This window comes from Neovison vison, chromosome 9 (assembly GCF_020171115.1).
Source record: "Neovison vison isolate M4711 chromosome 9, ASM_NN_V1, whole genome shotgun sequence".
Classification (NCBI taxonomy): Eukaryota; Metazoa; Chordata; class Mammalia; order Carnivora; family Mustelidae; genus Neogale; species Neogale vison.
In genome coordinates this window covers 13,313,683-13,336,854 of record NC_058099.1, presented here as the reverse complement: position 1 = coordinate 13,336,854, position 23,172 = coordinate 13,313,683, and the positions used below count along the sequence as shown (strand labels likewise).

Sequence of the window (23,172 nt, the reverse complement as noted above, 5' to 3'; positions counted from 1 at the left end):
GGACCCATTTTGGGTATGAGGGATACTGTGATTAGTTTGGTCCAGTAGAGAAGAGAAAGATAGGGAAGACTTCTGGCTGGAGCATGTGTCAGTACAAGAGCCTCTGGAGGTCTCTTTCCCTCTGGCAATGTGATCAGCAGTGTTTGAAGCAGTGTCTGCTTCCATCAGCTTGGGAGTAGTATGGGTCCTAGCATCTGTAGCCTCTGAGTTTATAAGTTTGTCATCTTCAGAACTCAAGAAATAAGGGTACTTGACTGGCTTAATTGGTAGAATGTGTGACTCTTCATCTCGGGGTCATGAGTTCAAGTCCCACTTTAGGTGCAGAATGTAAAAAAAATTCTAGAAGTAGATAATAGTTTTGAGAGCTCTAAAAAATTGACCTTGTTAAATATGCTGAAAACTCTTACAGGTTTTGATGGACACCTGGCTTTATTCTTGCCATGAAGAAAGGTTCTCAGCGAAAGTTTTCCAATGCAAAGATGCCACCATCACCTCACTCTCCTAGTACACCATCCCTTATGTCCAGTATGAGATCTAGGTCACTTTCACCTTTAAGTGGATCTGAGACTCTTCATTTTGGAGGACAATGGAATGAGCAAGTTGAGATTACAGATGAAAACACGGTGCTTTCAGACTACCAAGACCATAAAGGTAATGTTTTTCTTTTTTGATTTTTTAAAGATTTATTCATTTATTTATTTATTTGAAAGAGAGAGAGAGAGAGAACATGAGAGGAGACAGGTCAGAGGGAGAAACAGACTCCTCACCGAGCAGGGAGCCCATGTGGGACTTGATCTTGGGACTCCAGGATCATGACCTGAGCCGAAGGCAGTTGCTTAACAAACTGAGCCATCCAGGTATCCCAAAGGTAATGTTTTTTAATCTAAGAATTTGAACCCGTATTCTAGAGTAGAGATGGAAAATCACTGAACTTACATTTTTGGTCCAAGTGAAATATATATCTTTGTACTAACATGACCTATTGTCATATACCTATACCGACAGAAAAGCGTATAGGGACAGTGGAGGATGGAGGCCTCTGGGTGAGAGTGAAGCTGTCCAAAAGGTTTAGGAGAGGGAAGTTTCCCGAAAGAGGAAGCTTTATTTCCTATGGTGGGAGAGTATCTTAAAGCTCGTATGCCAAATTAGCCATCATCCTTGGTTAGAAGAAAAGCATATCTGTTGACTTCAGAGTGAAGTGCGTTAATTCAGTACAAAAATGTGATCTACTCTTGGGTTGTTCCAATCTGCTTATTGGCAAACTGTTTATCATGTCCCCATAAGGGACATGTATATGTTTCTCCAAGGTTTTGTTTTTATTTTTTTCATAAAAGCAGTCTATTCTTGTGGGAATCTGTTTTCAGAAATACATTATTTTTTTCTAAAAGACTATTTAAAGTAACTGAATGTGAATGAAAACTATGTGATTTCTTTGCTAATGAAATCACAGCTATTTCTCTGTTAGTTTTGATTACTAAACTTGATCAGTGATTGAGTTTAAACTATACACTTGCTGTCAGTTGGTACACAGTTGACTCTAGTTTGATTAATATTTTAGAATATTAGTCATTTTCTTTCCTAGAACAGCCCAAATTAAGGGAAAAAAACATAATTTTGAACCAAAATAAATGTAATATTAACTTATTGTAAATAATCATAGGGAAACTTTGTCATACAGCCTGGATCTGAATGCAGCATTAATTTTTTCTGACTCCTAAAGAAAGAATTTTCTTTTTAAAGCTGCTTTTGAAAATGTAAGACGGCTTTAAGAAGATTTGACAGCAATGTCCAGGCTTAGGATAGGGTGTGCTGTCCATGAAGTTACTACTTTGGGTTATTCTCTGTTTAAAAGAGCAACAAATTTGAGATTCTCACCATTTAAAAAAAAAAAAAAAGGATTTTTAAGAATTCTGGTGTTTCTGAAGTTTAGATTGGAATTAAAAAAAAAAACAAAAAACCCAAAGAAGCAGATTAGTGACAGTTTATTAAAACAAAATAAAACAAACAAACAAAAAAACTAGGTAATTTAGCACTGTAAAAAATGGATAACTATTTTAAAAAACAGCAAAAGCAAAACACTAGGGGCACCTGGGTGACTTAGTTGGTTAAGCATCCCACTCTTGATTTTTGGCTTAGGTCATGATCTCAGGGCTCTGAGATCCAGCCCTGTTTTGGGCTCTTCTCTGGGTGTGGAGTTTGCTTAAGATTCTCTCTGTCCCTTTCCTTCTGCACCCCTTCTCTCTCTCTACCTCTCTCTCTTTCTCTCTCTCTCCTTCTCTAAGAAAAAAAATATATCACTAAAACTTCAATGCTGCATATGATTAAAAGTATGAATTTTGGATTCTTCTGCCTGGGTTCAAGTCCTGGACTTCCACATCATTAGATACAAGATCTTGAGCAAACTATTATAATTTTTAAAATTAAATAGAAATAGAGGCGCCTGGGTGGCTCAGTGGGTTAAAGCCTCCACCTTTGGCTCAGGTCATGATCCCAGGGTCCTGGGATCGAGCCCCACATTGGGCTCTCTGCTCGGCAGGTAGCCTGCTTCCACCTCTCTCTCTCTCTGCCTACTTGTGATCTCTGTCAAATGAATAAATAAAATCTTTTTTGAAAAAATGGAAATAATAATTTTTATTTTTTTATTTTTAAAAAAATATATGCTCAATACATGGTTATTTATTTATTTTAATTTTTTTTATTAACATATAATGTATTATTTGCCCCAGGGGTACACATATGTGAATCGTCAGGTTTACACACTTCACAGCACTTGCCATAGCACATACCCTCCCCAATGTCCGTAACCCAACCACCCTCTCCATACTCCCCTCCCCCCAGCAACCCTCAGTTTGTTTTGTGAGATTAAGAGTCTCTAATGGTTTTTCTCCCTCCCGATCCCATCTTGTTTTATTTTTTCCTTCTCTACCCCCAAACCCCCCACTTTGCCTCCCAAATTCCTCATATCAGGGCGCCTGGGTGGCTCAGTGGGTTAAGCCGCTGCCTTCGGCTCAGGTCATGATCTCAGAGTCCTGGGATCGAGTCCCGCATCGGGCTCTCTGCTCAGCAGGGAGCCTGCTTCCCTCTCTCTCTCTCTGCCTGCCTCTCTGTCTACTTGTGATTTCTCTCTGTCAAATAAATAAATAAAATCTTAAAAAAAAAAAATTCCTCATATCAGGGAGATCATATGATAATTGTCTTTCTCTGATTGACTTATTTCGCTCAGCATAATACCCTCTAGTTCTATTCACGTCATTGTAAATGGCAAGATTTCATTTCTTTTGATGGCTGCATAATATTTCATTATATAAATATACCACATCTTCTTATCCATTCATCTGTCAATGGACAACTAGGCTTTTTCCATAGTTTGGCTATTGTGGAAATTGCTGCTATAAACATTTGGGTGCATGCACCCCTTTGGATCACTACATTTGTATCTTTAGGGTAAATACCCAGTAGTTTGATTGCTGGGTTGTAGGGTAGCTCTAATTTCAACTTTTTGAGGAACCCATGCTGTTTTCCAGAGTGGCTGCACCAGCTTACATTCCCACCAACAGTGTAGGAGGGTTCCCCTTTCTCCACATCCTCTCCAGCACCTGTCATTCCCTGACTTGTTAATTTTAGCCATTCTGACTAGTGTGAGGTGGTATCTCATTGTGGTTTTGATTTGTATTTTCCTGATGCTGAGTGATGTGGAGCACTTTTTCATGTGTCTGTTGGCCGTCTGGATGTCTTCTTTGCCGAAATGTCTGTTCATGTCCTCTGCCCATTTCTTGATTGGATTATTTGTTCTTTGGGTGTTGAGTTTGATAAGTTCTTTATAGATTTTGGATACTAGCCGTTTATCTGATATGTCCTTTGCAAATATCATCTCCCATTCTGTCAGTTGTCTTTTGGTTTTGTTGACTATTTCCTTTGCTGTACAAAAGCTTTTGATCCTGATGAAGTCCCAGTATTTCATTTTTGCCCTTGCTTCCCTTGCCTTTGGCGATGTTTCTAGGAAGAAGTTGCTCTGGCTGAGGTTGAAGAGATTGCTACCTGTGTTCTCCTCAAAGATTTTGATGGATTCCTGTCTCACATTGAGGTCTTTTCCATGTTGAGTCTATTTTTGTGTGTGGTGTAAGGAAATGGTCCAGTTTCATTTTTCTGCATGTGGCTGTCCAATTTTCCCAACACCATTTGGTGAAGAGACTGTCTTTTTTCCATTGGACAGTATTTCCTGCTTTGTCAAAGATTAGTTGACCATAGAGTTGAGGGTCTATTTTCTGGGCTCTCTATTCTGTTCCATTGATCTATGTGTCTGTTTTTGTGCCAGTACCATACTGTCTTAAGGATGACAGCTTTGTAATAGAGCTTGAAGTCTGGAATTGTGATGCCATCAACCTTGGCTTTCCTTTTCAACATTCCTCTGAATTTTCAAGGTCTTTTCTGGTTCCATATAAATTTTAAGATTATTTGTTCCATTTCTTTGAAAAAAAAAGTGGTAGTATTTTGATAGGGATTGCATTAAACATATAGATTGCTTTAGGTAGCATAGACATTTTCACAATGTTTGTCCTTCCAATCCACAAGCATGGAATGTTTTTCCATTTCTTTTTGTCTTCCTCAATTTCTTTCATGAGTACTTTATAGTTTTTTGAGTGCAGATTCTTTGCCTCTCTGGTTAGGTTTATTCCTAGGTATCTTAAGATTTTGGGTGCAATTGTAAATGGGATTTACTCCTTAATTTCTCTTTCTTCTGTCTTGTTGTGGGTATATAGAAACGCAACTGATTTCTGTGCATTGATTTTATATCCTGACACTTTACTGAATTCCTGTACAAGTTCTAGCAGATTTGGAGTGGAGTCTTTTGGGTTTTCCACATAAAGTATCATATCATCTGCAAAGAGTGATAGTTTGACCTCTTCTTTGCCAATTTGGATGCCTTTAATTTCTTTTTGTTGTCTGATTGCTGAGGCTGGGACTTTTAGTACTATGTTGAATAGCAGTGGTGATAATGGACATCCCTGCCATGTTCCTGACCTTAGCGGAAAAGCTCTCAGTTTCTCTACATTGAGAATGATATTTGCTGTGGGTTTTTCATAGATGGCTTTGATGATATTGAGGTAGGTACCCTCTATCCCTACACTTTGAAGAGTTTTCATCAAGAAAGGATTCTGTACTTTGTCAAATGCTTTTTCAGCATCTACTGAGAGTATCATATGGTTCTTGTTCTTTCTTTTATTAATTTATGTATTACATTGATTGATTTGTGGATGTTGAACCAACCTTGCAGCCCTGGAATAAGTCCCACTTGGTCTTGGTGAATAATCCTTTTAATGTACTGTTGGATCCTATTGGCTAGTATTTTGGTGAGAATTTTTGCAACTGTATTCATCAAGGTTATTGGTCTGTAATTCTCTTTTTTGATGGGGTTTTTGTCTGTTTTTGGGATCAAGGTAATACTGGCCTCATAAAATGAGTTTGGAAATTTTCCTTCCATTTCTGTTTTTTGGAACAATTTCAGGTTATAAGATATTAATTGTTCTTTAACTGTTTGGTAGAATTCCCCTGGGAAGCCGTCTGGCCCTGGGCTCTTATTTGTTGGGAGATTTTTGATGACTGCTTCAATCTCCTTACTAGTTATTGGTCTATTCAGGTTTTCTGTTTCTTCCTGGTTCAGTTGTGGTAGTTTATACGTCTCTAGGAATGCATCCATTTCTTGCAGATTGTCAAATTTGCTGGCATAGAGTTGCTCATAATATGTTCTTAAAATTGTTTGTATTTCTTTGGTGTTGGTTGTGATCTCTCCTCTTTCATTCATGATTTTATTTATTTGGGTCCTTTCTCTTTTCCTTTTGATAAGTCTGGCCAGGGGCTTATCAACCTTATTAATTCTTTAAAACACCAGCTCCTGGTTTTGTTGTTCTGTTCTTTTGGTTCTATTTCATTGATTTCTGTTCTGACCTTTATTATTTCTCTCTGCTGCTGGGTTTAGGCTTTCTTTGCTGTTCTTTCTCCAGCTCCTTTAGGTGTAGAGTTAGGTTTGTGTATTTGAGACCTTTCTTATTTCTTATGAAAGGCTTGTATCGCTATATACTTTTCTCTCAGGACTGCCTTTGCTGTGTCCCACAGATTTTGAACAGTTGTGTTTTCATTATCATTTGTTTCCATGAATTTTTTCAATTCTTCTTTAATTTCCTGGACTGAGCCATTCATTCTTTAGTAGGATGCTCTTTAGCCTCTATGTATTTGACTTCTTTCCAACTTTCCTCTTGTGATTGAGTTTTAGCTTCAGAGTGTTATGGTCTGAAAATATGCAGGGAATGATCCCAGTCTTTTGGTACCAGTTGAGACCTGATTTGTGACCCAGGATGTGATCTATTCTGGAGAATGTTCCATTTGCACTAGAGAAGAATGTGTATTCTGTTGCTTTGGGATGGGATATTCTGAATATATCTGTGCTGTCCATCTGGTCCAGTGTGTCATTGAAGGCCTTTATTTCCTTATTGATCTTTTGCTTGGATGATCTGTCCATTTTAGTGAGGGGGGTGTTAAAGTTCTCTACTATTATTATATTATTATCGATGTGTTTCTTTGATTTTGTTATTAATTGGTTTATATAGTTGGCTGCTCCCATGTTAGGGGCATAGATATTTAAAATTGTTAGATCTTCTTGTGGACAGACCCTTTGCATATGATACAGTGTCCCTCCTCATCTCTTATTATGGTCTTTAGCTTAAAATCTAATTTATCTGATATAAGGATTGCCAGCCCAGCTTTCTTTTGACATCCATTAGCATGGTAAATTATTTTCCACCCCCTCACTTTAAATCTGGAGGTGTCTTTGGGTCTAAAATGAGTTTCTTATAGACAGCATATTGATGGATTTTTTTTTTTTATCCATTCTGATACCCTTTGTCTTTTGGTTGGGGCATTTAGCCCATTTACATTCAGAGTAACTATTGAAAGATATGAATTTAGTGCCACTGTATTGCCCATAAGGTGACTGTTACTGTATATTGTCTCTGTTCCTTTCTGGTCTACTACTTTTAGGCTCTCTCTTCTTAGAGAGAGAGATTTCCTGAGGGTATTTTCAGTATTTACTGTAGGCTGGTTTGGTGTTTACAAATTCTTTTAGTTTTTGTTTGTCCTGGAAGGTTTTTATCTCTCCTTCTATTTTCAATGATAGCCTAGCTAGATATAGTATTCTTGGGTGCATGTTTTTCTCATTTAGTTCTCTGAATATATCATGCCAGTTCTTTCTGGCCTGCCAGGTCTCTGTGGATAAGTCTGCTGCCAAAATAATATTTTTACCATTGTATGTTACAGACTTCTTTTCCCGAGCTGCTTTTAGGATTTTCTCTTTGTCACTAAGACTTGTAAGTTTTGCTATTGGATGATGCGGTGTGGACCTATTTTTATTGATTTTGAGGTGGGTTCTCTGTGCCTCCTGGATTTTAATGCTTGTTCTCTTTGCTATATTAGGGAAATTCTCTACTATAATTTGCTCCAATATACCTTCTTCCCCCTTCTCGCTTTCTTCTTCTTCTGGAATCCCAGTTATTCTAATATTATTTTATCTTATGGTATCAGTTATCTCTCAAATTCTCCCCTCGTGGTCCAGTAGTTTTTTGTGTAATTTTTATTTTAAATGTACAAATTAAATTGTAAGTGTAAAGTATATAGTACAAGCTTGGCACAGAACTAATGTTTGTGAAGCATAACTTACTGACACTACTGTAGATGTATGCAATTATTATAATGCTATATAAAGTAAAATATTATTAAAACATTGCAGTTATTAGAACTAACCAGCTCTTTTTATATTTGTATGGCTTAAAAATTTTTTTTTGGTTATATAACATCAAAATAATTTGTTTTTCAGAGATGTCCTGTTCTACTGATGATGATCTATTTCTGTCATTTCAGAAGCTGATTCACATGCAGGAGTTCGATATATTACAGAGGCCCTTGTTAAAAAACTTACTAAACAGGACAATTTGGCTTTGGTGAAGTCTCTGAACCTTTCACTTGCTAAAGATGGTGGCAAGAAATTTAGGGTAGGTTACCAGCATTTTTTAAAAAGTTTTCTGTTTTAAAACTAAAAATTAAAAGATTTTATTAGATTTATAGTATCATTTCATCCTAATGTCACCTAATTTGTAGCAGACCTTGTATTGTTTCCAGTGAAAGTTCTGTATCATAAGTATGACATCTTCACATTCATAAGCTCTTATTATTCTATACATTACTGTATTCTTTCTAGAGAATGGTTGGCAAACTATAACTTATAGGCCAAATCAGGCCTGCCACCTATTTTTGTAAATAAAATTTTATTGGAACACAGTCACACTCATTTGTATACACATTGTCTGTGGCTGTTTTTGCAGTACAGTAGCAGGGGTAAATAGTTGTCAAAAAGACCTTATGGCCCATAAAACCAAAAATATTTACTATGTGGCTTTTTTGATAAAAAATTTGCTGATCCCTGCTCTGGAGTGTTTATTACTTTATTTGTAAACTGTACAACATGAACACATTGTAAAAGACAACTTAAACTTTTTAATTGGAAAACATATAAACTTAGATGTCTACTACGTTAGTCACAAAAATTAATTCCAGAAGGTTGAAGATTTAATGAAACCAGAACAAAACCCACAAAAATGCTTATAGAAGTATTAGGAAGGAATATAGGAGTGTATATGTTAGAATCTTAGAGTTGGGAAAGCCCTTTAAGCAAGCACCAACCTTAATGCCACAAAGAAAAATATTGGCAGATTTAGTGTACATAAAGATTAAAGTGTTTAATGAAAGATATCTTTTAAAAAGTTAAACTCTCAGGGAGTGTTTTCAACATATATAACAATACCCATATAATATAAAGAGCTTATACAATTCAGTAAGAGAGACAACTCAGTGGAAAATGTGCCAAGGATATGAACAAGGCATTCACAAAAGTATTATAAATGGCTAAAAATAATATGAAAATATGTTTGACTTTATTAATATCAAAAAATAGGAAAACAATTGTTTGATAAGATTTTCATTCTTGTATGTCAACGGACAAGAATTAAAAGGATTATTTCAGTGTTCAGAAAGATGTGGGAAGTGAGTATTATCATATTGTCTTAGTGGGACTACACAAAGCTCCTGCATTTTAGAAAGACAGTTTGATAGTATTTATCCAAATTTCAAGTCTGCTTATTTGATTCAGCAATTGAGTTTATACTTTACTGAATTTATACTTACTAACCCAGCAGTTCTATTCCTTGATGTCTCTTCTACCAATATTACATGCACAGGTATCCAGAAGTATCTATATAGTCATTTTTAAAAAGATTTTTATTAACTTATTTGACAGGGAGAGAGAGAGATCACATGTAGGCAGAGAGGTAGGCACAGAGAGAGGGGGAAGCAGGCTCCCCGCTGAGCAGAGAGCCCGATGCAGGGCTCGATCCCAGCACTCTGAGATCATGACCTGAGCCAAAGGCAGAGGTTTAACCCACTGAGCCACCCAGGCGCCCCTATGTAGTCATGTTTATTAAGCATTATTTAAAATAGAAAAAAAATGGAAATAACCAAATTTCTATCAATAGGGAACTGGTTAAATAAATTATGGTTCTGTAGACCATGAGGTACTATTAAGTTTCTTTAAAAAATAAGTTAGAGCTCTATGTATTAATGTGGGACAATGTCTGCAGCGCACTTAATGAAAAAAATTCTAAAACATTTTGTATAGTAAGGTCTAAAAATTCTGTTTTTCTATATGTGTTTATATGGATGTAAATGAATAGAAAGATACAGATGTTTATATGTCAGCCTCTTAACAATGGTTACCTTTGATCAATGGGATTTTGATCAATGGGTTCTTCATGAAGAGGGCTTCTTACGTTTCATTTGAAATTTTTATTAGAATATATTTATGTCTTGTGTAATTAAAAAGGAAAAAGGAGACATTCTGGAGTTTACAAGTTGCAAAAATGAAATCAAAGTAGTAAATATTTACCGAATGGTTATTATATGCCAGGCATTATGTTAGGCTGTGGGAATAGGTTATACAGGTAAATAAGCTTAGTTTCTGATCTCTGGGAACTTAGAGCTTCCTAGAGGAATGCCTGGGATTAAGAGGAGAAATAGTGAAGGGGAGTCAGAGAGAGAGAGAGAAAGCACCCACAGGAGAAGTCTGAAGGGGCTATTAGAACAGAAGATCTAAGAGTATGATTAATGGAGGCCAAGGAGGGAGAATTTCAAGCAGGAATGGATGATATAAAATGTCACAGAATCATTAAATAGGATGAATACTTAGAAGTCACTTGAATACTACATCAAAAACTAATGATGGGGGCGCCTGGGTGGCTCAGTGGGTTAAGCCGCTGCCTTCGGCTCAGGTCATGATCTCAGAGTCCTGGGATCGAGTCCCGCATCGGGCTCTCTGCTCAGCAGGGAGCCTGCTTCCCCCTCTCTCTCTGCCTGCCTCTCTGCCTACTTGTGATTTCTCTCTGTCAAATAAATAAATAAAATCTTTTAAAAAAAAAGTGTTTAAAAAAAAAACTAATGATGTACTCTACTGGCTAAATGAACATGATAATTTAAAAAAAAATTTTTTTTTTAAAAGACATGATTCAGAAAAAAAAAGCCATTTGGATTTGGCAGTTAAAAAGCCCTTCTATTTCTCAAACCAACCAAATTCCGTCTTTTAGGGCCTTTGTATTTTTCTACTCTGCCTGTGAGATATTCACACAGCTGGTTTCTTGTTATTAAGGCCTTAGTTCAGTGTACTTCCTCTGTGAGGCCTTCTTTTACCACCCAGTTGCCATTAGCTACCTTCTCCATGACTCTTTCATTCTTCTCAACAACAAATATTTATTCAGTGCCCACTGCGTGCGTGCCAGGCGTTTATGCCTATGCAGTGAACACAGCAGACAAATCTGCCACCTTGGTGCCTTGCATGCTGCCCCATCACGTTATCTTTATTTTCTTGTTAGTACACTTCAGTTGAAATGTTTATGTAGGGGCTTTCTCTGTGAATGAAAGCAAGAACCTTGGTCTCCTTACTCACCAGTGTATTTCTAGTACCTAGAACAGCCCTGGTGCATAATCCATGTTTGATAAATATTTGTGGAATGGGTGTGTGGATGACCATCTTGGGGAGAGCTATTTGAATACATGGTAAAAGCATAAGATATTTTGCCTTCCCAATAGAATAAATGAAAGGCAGAAGGAGCAAATGTACACAACTCTTGTGAGAACGTGGTCTAGCTCACTGGTATCCATTGCCCAGTGGTACATGTGGTATGTAGTAAGTATGACGGGTATCCATGAAATAGTGATGTTTTATACTTGAGGGGGAAGGTCCAGGAGTGAAAGAGATTAAAGATGCAAGACCGTGGAGGGAGAAGGTAGATGAGGTTGCACAAGAGGATGAGTACCTAGCTCAACTTCAAGGAGAGGTGGGAGAGGCTTAGAAAAGTTGACGTAGACTTGTTGGATCATCTTGATTTTATTGATACATAGGAAGTGTTGTCCACTGAGGGGTGAGGAGAGCTTCTATTCCTGGGTGAAGGAAGCTGTAGCAAGGGATTGTCCAGGAGAGCAGGAAGCATTTATTATTCTCCGGTGACTGATCAAAACAGCCCCTGATGCACATACATACATGTACTTTATGTTAAGGCGCCTGTCGTATAAAGTATTTATTCATTTGTTTCCAATTAGTATATCGAAAATTTGGAAAAATGCGTTAAACTTGAAGTACTGAATCTCAGCTATAATCTAATAGGGAAGATTGAGAAATTGGACAAGCTGTCAAAATTACGTGAACTCAACTTATCATATAACAAAATCTGGTAAGTAAGTGCTTCTTTAGGTAGCATTGCAGTGGTGTCTTTGTTGAAGAGGTAAGTCGATGTTGCCCACATTACTGAATTGCAAGAGTTCTTTGAAACAGCAGGCACTTGGATCCTCATTCAGTGCTAGTCTAGCCCTTCACATGTGATAACTGCTTTCATGTTTTGGCACTGCTGAAGTACAATATAATATCTTTCTAGCATTATCAAAGAAGGAGATACACGAACACCGAGTTTTATTTTAATTCCATTTTGACAGGAACTTTTCACAGATAGAGTCTTTGATCCACTCACTGCTTTATTCCATTAAGAAAGTTGACATGAAGCAGTGTTTTAACCCTGTCATTTTGATCTTAAAGATATTTCAATGTATTTTGATCCTATGTGTTTATCCTGATGTTCTTTGTTTATTGCTATAATACACTCAGTTATGCTTCCATTTCATAATATGTATTACTTGAGAAATAAACATAATAAAACTGACAGTAGCAAAAACCACACATAGAACACTTACTAAAAACAAAATTATGCAATTATCAAATATTAAAAATCTTTATACATGTATACTTCCCCCCACCTTAGACTTGGAAGATATCGTAGCCAACAAAACAAAACCACTAACAGTGGCAGAAGCTCTAATATGGCAGAAAATGAAAGAGGGGAAAAAACGAAATCAAATCCTTAATGTGAAATTTGTATAAAAAATTAATCCTGATAAAAATAATTTCAGTAAAATAAAAATAAAGAAGTTTGGAAATATTTGTCCATAGAAAATTTACCAGGGACTTAAAATGACAATTAAATTGTAATCAATTAAGTTGGGAAAATATCTTATCAGTGAAAATCCATCAATATGAATGATAAATGTTTTATTGATTTAAATATTCTAACTAAAATATTTATGTTCATAAATATAGTGTTCTAGAGAGTCCATCAGTTCAAAATGGCAGACATACCCTGCTGTGTCATAGCTAATCTTTTGGTGATGACTTAGGGTAATAATTAAGGATATCTCTTGTACAGGGCTGTGTACAACATAGGAAAGTGTACCGTTGAGTGGTTCAGTTCTCCCCTGGCTGTCCACTAGTACTGCTCCTTGTGCGTAGTGGTAATGCCATGGATAGACTCTCCTTTTCTGTGTTGTGGGATCCTAAAGTCTGATAGTAAGATAGGTAGGATTCCTAGACCCAGTAATGAAAAGTTGGCAGCTTAGCTGTTCTGGTCAATTTCTGTTTAGCCATTTTTGTTTGGTTCTCATTTATAAAAAAGGTTAACAAATTATAATTACGAAAGTAACCCCACATAAAAACCAAGGCTATTATTCTTAAGCAAACAGTTGAGGAACTCTATCATTGTATTTGCTAAATTTGATTTTATCCTTTGGTTTCCAGCAAAATTGAAGGCATAGAAAATATGTATAATCTGCAAAAGCTAAACCTTGCAGGAAATGAAATTGAACATATCCCAGTATGGTTAGGGAAGAAGTTAAAATCTTTGCGAGTCCTCAATCTGAAAGGCAACAAGATATCATCGGTAAGTTATTCAAAGTAGCAAGAATTTTTTTTCCAAATTTTTAGACTTGTTGAAAAAATATTAAAATATAAGTTTTTGAAAAGTGAGATTTCTTGGGACACTTGGTTGGCTCGGTCAGTTAAGCATCTGTCTTCGGCCCAGGTCTTGATCCTAGGATCAAGCCCCACATTGAGTTCTCTGCTCAGTGGGGAGCTGCTATCTTCCTCTCCCTCTGCCGCTCACCCTGCTTATGCTCTCTCTCTCTCTCTGTGTCAAATAAATAAATAAAATCTTTTTTTTTTTCCCAAGAGAGATTTCTTCTTTGAAGTTTCTTGGTCCTTTGACCAGACATCAAATTTAGGCATAACCTAGGACTCTAGGGTAATTAAATGTAGGGATTTCTGGTTTTGCCTGGTTCCATGGTAACTGAGAGTTGATCTCTTAGGATTTTTGCATCTATCATTTCATTTGAGCCTCAGAAAACTTTACTTAGGGAGGCAGTAAAGGGATTATTTTTTTAATACTATCAGTTAGGTAGTACCGTCTTTTGCCCATTTTCAGGTTAGGTCTCTTACCCAAGTCACACAACTTGTGCCAGAGTCCAGGTCACTGAATGCCAGAAACCGAGTTATTTTTTTATTTGTTTTTTTTTTTTTTCAAACCTATGAATTAAGCTTAATTATAGTGTCAGGTGTTTTAAGAGTTATTGTCAGTATCAGGTTTAATCCCTAGCTCTTTTATTATGGAGCAACTTTGTTATCATGGCTTGCATAATCTAGTAATCGCGTATGCTTTCCTTTGGAGTATAATTTATTATTTTCTCCTAACATTTATATATTAGGTGTTTAATAAGTATTTGTTAAATAAAAACATTAATTTACTTAATCTATATTAAAATTGAAAAAAACCATACTTAAAGAACATCAGCCATAGAGAAGAGAGTAAAAGATGTGCTTTCTAATATGGGTTTAGACCTGCCTTCTGTGACCTTGGAAAAGCCCTTTATCTCTCCAAAACACATTGTTTAAATTGGAGAAAATAAACCCTATCCTGCCTTCTTTGCGAGGGTGTTATGGGGCTCATAAAATGGTAGATGTGAAAACGTTTTAAAAACTTTAAAACACTAAATATCTCCTTAAACCTTCACCAGTGAAGCCAATAATGATGAACAACATTTGTTTAATTACTGTGCAGGTTGCAATGTCTATGCTTTCTTATTTCATCTTTATAAAGGTCTGGTAAGGTGACTCTGTACCATTTCACTGCAACAGTCCAAGAGCCTCAGAGCCCAAACCCTATACCATGTGGCATAGCATGACCTTGGAGCTCTTGAGGTGTATGCTGTGATGCAAAGAGGTAGCTGTGAATCTAAAATTTACTGTAAATGTTCCTCCAAGTAGTCGATTGTTAGGTAGTACTCAGTGTCAACTAATTTATTTAACAGGAAAATCATTCAAAAATATTTATTAATCATTTCTAATTTTTCATGACTTTCTCATCCCAGTTTATATTTGACATTGGCATCAGTAAGAGTGATATGCATTCACTTGTGAGAGATTTATTTATATGGGGTATTAGGAGTAGTATTTCTCAACCTTTTATTTTTACTTATTTCTTAAAAGATTTTATTTTTTTGATAGAGAGATAGCGAGAGAGGGAATGCAAATAGGGGGAGTGAGAGAGGGAGAGACAGACTCCCCACTGAGCAGGGATCCTGATATGGAGCTCCGTCCCAGGACCCTAGGATCATAACCTGAGCTGAGGTCAGACGCTTAATGACTGAGCCACCCAGGCATCCCTATTTCTTAACCTTTTAAAGTTCCTCTTTGTATAAACATAAAAATATTTTAGAAATGTGAGTATCCTGGGGACACCTGGGTGGCTCAGTGGGTTAAGCCTCTGCCTTCAGCTCAGCTCATGATCTCAGGGTCCTGGGATAGAGCCCTGCATCGGGCTCTCTGCTCAGCAGGGAGCCTGCTCCCCCCCCACACCTCTGCCTGCCTCTCTGCCTACTTGTGATTGCTGTCTGACAAATAAATAAATAAAATCTTTTTTAAAAAATGTGAGTATCCTGGGGCGCCTGGGTGGCTCAGTGGGTTAAGCCGCTGCCTTCAGCTCAGGTCATGATCTCAGGGTCCTGGGATCAAGTCCCGCATCAGGCTCTCTGCTCAGCGGGGAGCCTGCTTCCTCCTCTCTCTCTCTGCCTGCCTCTCTGCCTACTTGTGGTCTCTCTCTGTCAAATAAATAAATAAAAATCTTTATAAAAAAAAGTGAGTATCCTGTATCCTTACTAATTTCTTTTAACTATCAATTATAACTGTTATTTGAAGATTCTCCAAAATCTTTCTTATAGCTATTTATATTTTTGATGTGTTCAGTCAGTATAATGCATAAATAATGGGCTTAAAGTTACACAGACGAATTCAAATCCTGTTTTGTTCATTTGTAAGCACTGAGCTTTGGGGAAGTTATTTAACTTCTTCTAACCTTAATATCTTTGTCTACAAAATTAAGATGTTGTTTCTATCATAGATTGTTATGAGGAGTCATAAATGAAATGGCATATGGAAAATGTCTAATACAGCCCTGATACACTATAGATACTCAAATACTTTCCATTCCTCCCCTCACACCACTAGTTTTGGATAATAGGTTCTATGAATAGGTTCCTTGCCGTATTGGTAGCAATTTTCTTGATTATTATTTTCTTTAGGTATGTTTTATTATTTTAAAACTAAATTACACTAATACTAATGTTATATATCATTTCAGCTCCAAGATGTAAGCAAACTGAAACCACTTCAAGATTTGACATCTCTGATCCTTCTTGAAAATCCAATTGTGACCCTTCCTCATTACATGCAGTTTACTATTTTTCACCTTCGCTCATTAGAAAGTTTGGAAGGTCAGCCGGTGACTACTCAGGACAGACAAGAAGCTTTTGAGAGATTCAGTTTAGGTAAAGTGACATTTAAAAAAACTAAATTTGGGTGGGGGAGGAATTTATGTTCAGAAGTTATCCAGAAAAATATATTGAAGTATGAGCTTTATAATGCTATTAAAATTTTTTTGGAAAATAACCCCATAAATAAATTAACATAAGCATCATTATACAACAGTTATACATTAATATCAGTAAGGATTAAATATTTATTGAGCACGTACTGTGAACCAGGCATTATTTCTGGCACTAAGGACACAATGGTGAACAAGACATATGGTATGGGCCTCAATGTAGATTGTATTTTAATGGAAAATAAAGACAAAAAGCACGCAAACCCAGATAAAGTAGCAGAGGAGAGAACCCCCTTTGGGCAAAGGTGGTGTAAAGAAATGACTCTCTGAGAAGTGACATATAAGCTGACAGCATAGGTAGGAGAAGATTAGCCATGTAAAGAAAGACATTCAGAGAGACGATCAGCTTGCACTTTCAGGTTGGAAAGCTGCTGGTAAATTAAGGAAGTAAAGGTTCAGTATGACTGGATGATAACTCAAGAAAAAGTTGAGAGAGCTGGGGGAGGGGAGAGATGACACAGGGGCTTGTAGCTTGGGTTTTATTCAGGTGAGGTAGGAAACTATTAAGAATTTTTAGGCAGCAGTGGGACTCGATCACTTATTAAGAAGATTATCTTGAGTACATAACTTAGCCTGATGAGCACTGAGTAATGCATAGAATTCAATCACTATATTGTACACCTGAAACTAATGTAACACTGCATGTTAAGTATACTGGAATTAAAATATTTTTTTAAAGATTATTTTTAGTGCAGGATGGAGAATGATTTGGAGCAGGACAAATGGAGATAATGGGACCTGTCCAGAGGCTATTGCGGGAATCTAGGCTAGAAGTGTTGGTGGCCTGTATTTAGGTGGTGGATGTGGAATAGATCAGTTTTGGAGGTAGAATCAGCAATACTTTCTAATGAATTGGGTAATTCCCAGGCTTCTGGCTTGAGTAAGTGGTTGGATTGGTGATATTATGTATACAAAAGGGAGACTGTAGAGTGGTGAGTTTGAATGTCTGTGAGACAACCTAGAAGAGGGTTAGAAATGTGAGCCTGGATTTCAAAGAGTTATAAATGTGTGACTGTCAGCCTAACAGGGGTTTTTAATTTCACTGGAATTGATTGGCTTCCTCAGTCGGGTTGAGAAGAGCAAGGTGAGCCATCTAAGGAGACTGAGAAAGAGAGGCTGAGTAAGCGGAAACCCAGGAAACAGTGGGTTGTAAAAGCCCCAAGAAGATTTCATGAGAGGAAGTGGTCAGCTAGGTTGAATGTTGCAGAGAATAAAGAAAAAGTAAGATGAGGCTAGAGAAGTGCTTTAGATAGGCAATACATAATTATCTTAATTAACACAATTAAGGAGTGGTTCTAACAAATGATCCAAGAGTGAATGGAAGGGACACATTTGGGTGAAGGTTTGAAATTTCCTCCCACAATTTCTCTCTCCTAGTACCTAATGAATGGATTTTTTAAAAGAGTTTAAGTTAAAAAAAAAAAATTCACCAGTAGCTTCCAAACCAGGAAATGGACAGAAGCAAATGTAGTAAACCTCAAAGCTAGTAACCAGAGAAAGGAAGAGCATATTTGAGGGTGGAGTGGAGAGACCAGTATGGCTCAATTCTTATGGTCCTTGAAAAGACAAGATGACATCAGAGATAAAGAGGAAAGATTGTCTCTTGATAAGAGGGACTCTAATTCAGGAGGGAGCAAAGATGTGTGCATCTCTGCAAAGATGCAAAGTTTTGTTGCTTTGGTGGTGTGAAAATGAGAAAGTTCCTATGGGTGGGGTCTCTTTTCTCGGTGAAAATGAGGTCATCAGCTGAGAAAGAAAATGGAAGGACTATGGGAGATTTGAAGAGAAAGAAGAAAGTATGAAATAGCTACTTTAGAGCATTGGGAAATGTGTCTGTAGGTCCAGCCATTTGAAATTGATGTTAGTCCACTTTGGTTTACAAAAACAATTTGATACAATCCTTGAAAAATATGATAAATTTTTATTAGTTTGGATCCCCCCAACTCAGTATTTGTTACCCTAAAGTTTATGTTTGGAATCCCTAAAAATATAAATAATGCAAAGGAAAGTTCTTATAAATACACTTTTGGGGGAAATGTTTCATTAACTTAGGATTATTTATGACTCTGAATATTTATTAGAAGCCTTTAAGGCTCTTGGCATCCAGCAGTGAGCCAGACAGATGCAGTTTCTGCTTTTACAAAGCTTTAGTGGGAAAGGCAGATGCCTAGCCATTTGATCACATTTTATAACTCATTGTGTGACGAAGGGCACAGCAGAAGGAGAGGGTGAGGGATGCCTGGGTGGCTCAGTGGGTTAAAGCCTCTGCCTTCAGCTCAGGTCATGATCCCAGGGTGCTGGGATTGAGCCTCGCATCAGGTTCTCTGCTCGGCGGGGAGCCTGCTTCCTCATCTCTCTCTGCCTACCTCTCTGCCTACTTGTGATCTCAGTCTGTCAAATAAATAAATAAAATCTTTTAAAAAAAATAAAAAAAGAAGAAGTACAGGGTGACCTGAGAGCATTTCTGGGAAGCATCTCACCTGTGGAGAGCATAAAGTCAGGGCAGGCCTCTCAAAATATTTTTCAAAACTAAGACCAGAAGACTACAAAATAGGCCAGTAGGAGATAGAAGAAGAAAGTTCCAGACAGAGGTTTGAAAAAAAAGCCTGCATCCGACTCTTGGCTTTGGCTCGGGTAGTGATCTAGGGTTGTGAGATCGAGCCGCGTGACTGGCTCTGTGCTCAGCAGGGAGTCTGCCAGTCCTTTTCCCTTCCCCTCTGCCCTTCCCTCTCTCTCTCTAAAATAAATAAAACCTTAAAAAAGAAAAAAAAAAAAAAAGCTTTCAGGTAAGAAGAGAGACATCACAAATCCCAAGAAGTGGAGTCACTTCAGGAAGGCTACATTTGGGTGTACTTAAAAATAAGGCCGGAAAGGGAGTTTGGGACCAAATCATGAATATCTTTAAGTTCTTCATGTAAGTTTTGGAAGCTCTCCTGTCCATAGTAGGAAGCCTCTGAAGGATTTTTTTTTTTTTTAAGATTTTATTTATTTATTTATTTGACAGAGAGAAATCACAAGTAGGCAGAGAGGCAGGCGGAGGGGGGGGGGGGGAAGCAGGCTCCCTGCTGAGCAGAGAGCCCGATGCGGGACTCGATCCCAGGACCCTGAAATCATGACCTGAGCTGAAGGCAGCGGCTTAACCCACTGAGCCACCCAGGCTCCCCGGATTTTTAAAATCATAGTATTTTGCAAACCTACTTGCAGCATCCTTTAAAGTGTAATAATTACTATCAGATAAGATAAAATATTGCAAGTTTTTAAATAGGAGATCTGGGGGAAAACCTCATTTATCAACATCCTAATTGAATGAAATACTTGGAAGTAAAGTGTTATCTTTTTTAAAAAATATTTATTTATTTGAGAGAGCTAGAGAGTGGTGGTGGTGGGGTGGATGTAGAGGGAGAGAATCTTCAAGTAGACTCCTCACTGAATGTGGAGCCAGATACTGGGCCAGATCTCACAACCCTGAGATCACGACCTAAGCTGAAACCAAGATGCTTAATCGACTGAGCCACCCAGGTGCCCTCTAATGTGTTATCTTTTAAAATTGTTATCCAGATGATAATGCCTTCTTACTTTTTGATATAAATCACTTGCTAGGTCAAGATTGTCTTTTTTTCCCCAAAACCATACCGAATAATTTTCAAAGTAGAATTGTGCTTTTATTATTCTAAGACAATTATTTGAGAAGTATTCTTACCTTTCTTCAAGTAAAAAATATAACAATTAATAAATTTTTAAATTTATGTTGGCAGATGAGATAGAAAGACTGGAAAGAGATCTGGAGAAGAAGATAATGGAAATTGAAGAGCTTAGGAGCGAACAGACAAGGTTCCTTGAGGAAATTAAAAGTCAAGATAAATTGAACAAATCACTGAAAGAGGAGGCCAGGCTACAAAAACAGAGCTATGAGGAGATGGAGAGTAACCTAAACACAAAAAATGAATTGGTAAGCCTGTGTTTTACATTGCTTTGATTATATTCTCTTGAAATAGAGAATTCTTTCTTCTTGGGTCTAAAAACAAAACTTCTTGATCATAGAATGGGGAAGATGTGGTTTCACAGAAATTTGTGCAGAAGTTTCTACAAATTGTAGTTTACCGTGCACTGTGTGACATGGGTCCCCAAAGGATGAATACTCTCCTGGCCTGCAGTAAATCGTGAAATACGGTATCCAAAATAAAGGAGGACAGTGGAGCCCCCCGACTGAAGAGTTGGTCAGACTGCCCCTAGATGTTTATATTTTATTTTTAACAACATTGTTGGTGAGACTGTACAATGGCAAAAACTTTTAGAAGGCAAATTGGCAAAATTGTCCAAATTTTATTTTATACATTTTATTAAAGGGATATATCCTATGTTCTATATATTAGATATATATATATACTTATTTAATATACAATAGTTATATATGATATACATTTCTAATGCATTTTATAGAAATTGTAGCAAGACTGTATATATATCTACATATATACACATATATCTGTATATATACACATACATACATGGTCATTCACTACAGTATTTTTTATATTAGTAAAATAATGAAAAATAACTGAAATGTCCCTCAGTGGATATCCATCTGATAGAATAATTGTGTTGCTATTAAAATGAGATAGAGCTGTATGTCCTAATATGGAGGTATGTCTGCTCCATATTGCTATGTGAGAAAAGCAAGCTGTAGAACCGTATATCAAGTATGATGCTATAAGGTAGTATATATAATAGTAGTATATATAATATACACACATATATATGTATGTACATGTATATAATATACATATAATACACATACATACATAAGTGTATATACACACATACACATACATATATGTGTACATGTGTACATACATATATATATATATATATATATATATATCTCGTCCAGCCCGAGAAACTTCAGAGGCCTTGAGACCACGCCCTATGAGGAGTGGCTAAAGCAACAGGGGTGCTCAAGCTGGAGAAGAGAGGATCTAGCGAGCTCTGACAGTTATCTTCAGAGAGTCAAAGGTCTGTTTCGTGGAGGAGGGACCAAAGTTCCTGAGATAAAATTAACAAATGGCAAATAGAATTATAACAAAGCAATTTTTCATTTAGCAATGAGGAATTTCTAGGGACACCTGGGTGCTCTGTTAGTTGAGCATCTGACTCTTGATTTTGGCTCAGGTCACGATTTCAAGGTCATGAGATGGAGCTCCAGGCCGAGCATGGGGCCTGCTTAGGATTCTTTCTCTGACCCCTCCTCCCTTAGCAACCCACCTCTCCACAAGCTCGCACACAGGCATTCTCTCTCTCTTTTAAAAAAATAAGAGAGAGAGAGATTTCTAATAACTGTCCTGAGACAAAATGTAATAACTCTGGAATGGGATTGCTGTCACTGAAACAGGCATATATGACCAGGGCTTAGAGAAAAGACAAAAGGCATTTGCTAGGCAGATGGATTAAATGAATAAAAGGCTTTTTCAACCCAGAGAATCTGATTTTGTAAAATAATTACATTACTTTCCTTGGAGGAAAAAATAGCTGTTGCTACTCTCCTCTTTTTTTTCTTATAATAATTCTTTTTCTGATCTGTGCATAACTTAGAGAATTTGATTTCTCATATGACTAATGAAATCCTAGATAGTTCTCTTTCTTTTTTGCATCCCCCTTTCAAGATGGGCATTCTGGTTTGAATGACTTGCTTTGTTGACAAGAATTCTGCTTAAGCATTTCTGTTTCCTAGCAAGAGAAAAGTGTTTCCTTCTCTTTGTAGAGATGGAAATGGTTACTTGAAATCTGAGTACTTGACTGCCTCTTTCTTGAGCTCTTCTTTGCCTGAGAAAAAAGGTGACTTATATCAGGGGGACATGATGAAAGGGCAGCTTTCACAGCTCTGTCAGTTAACTGTTCAGAGCATTTGTGGCTTTCTTCATATCTCTCTTATTTGAAGGTAGTTTTCAAATATGTCAGCCATATGCTGAAGGCATATTATATATGATATTAATAATCTGATAATTATCAATAGTTTTATATTATACATCTGTTGTTCTCTGTTCCATAATAGAGTGGATTGATGATTACTTAAAATCACTGGAAACTTATGTGACAATCAGTTTTATCTTAGCAGTGAACTCTGGGCCACCACTTAACATTTGTATGTAAAATATAAGTATAGGGACACCTGGCTGACTCAGTTGGTAGAGTGTACAACTCTTGTTCTTGAGTTCAAGACCTGTGTTGGGTGTGGTGCCTACTTAAAAATAAATCATAAGTAAAACTTTAAAAAAATGAAAGAATACAATACAAATATAAAAAACATACTTACTATGATATTACTTGATATTTGTGAACATTTAATAAATTTTCCTGAATTACTGATCTTTTTTTATAATATAAAATCCATCTTTTATTACTAAGATAAAATAATATTTTTTATGTGCAGACTCCCTGGTATATGTTAGTTAACTCCTTGAAAACCTGGGCAAGGGATGCCTGGGTGGCTCAGTCCATTGAGTGTCTGCCTTCAGCTCAGGTCGTGATCACAGGATCCTAAGATTGAGCCCTACATGGGGCTCTCTGCTCAGCGGGGAGCCTGCTTCTCCCTCTCCTGCTTCCCCTGCTTGTGCTCTTTCTCTCTCTGTCAAATAAAAAAATCTTAAAAAATGAGAGAAAAAGAAGAAAAGAAAACCTGGGCAAAATGTCGCATCTTTGGACTTTGCACTATCCCCAAATTATAAATTATTATAGCTGCTAATTTTCTTTTTTCTACTTATAA

At 36.9% G+C, this 23,172-nt stretch overlaps 1 protein-coding gene across 9 annotated transcripts in view; it reads left to right on the top strand.

The window, feature by feature from the left end:
• CNTRL (centriolin) overlaps positions 1-23,172 on the top strand; it is a 90,400-nt gene that overhangs the window by 6,501 nt on the left and 60,727 nt on the right. For all 9 annotated transcript variants that reach the window (XM_044265010.1, XM_044265011.1, XM_044265008.1 and 6 more), the window contains exons 2-7: positions 410-651; positions 7,912-8,042; positions 11,695-11,825; positions 13,217-13,358; positions 16,110-16,296; positions 20,168-20,361. In XM_044265010.1, the coding sequence (XP_044120945.1) occupies positions 441-651; positions 7,912-8,042; positions 11,695-11,825; positions 13,217-13,358; positions 16,110-16,296; positions 20,168-20,361 (996 nt within the window). In that variant the 5' untranslated portion in view covers positions 410-440. The remainder of the gene's footprint in view (positions 1-409; positions 652-7,911; positions 8,043-11,694; positions 11,826-13,216; positions 13,359-16,109; positions 16,297-20,167; positions 20,362-23,172) is intronic.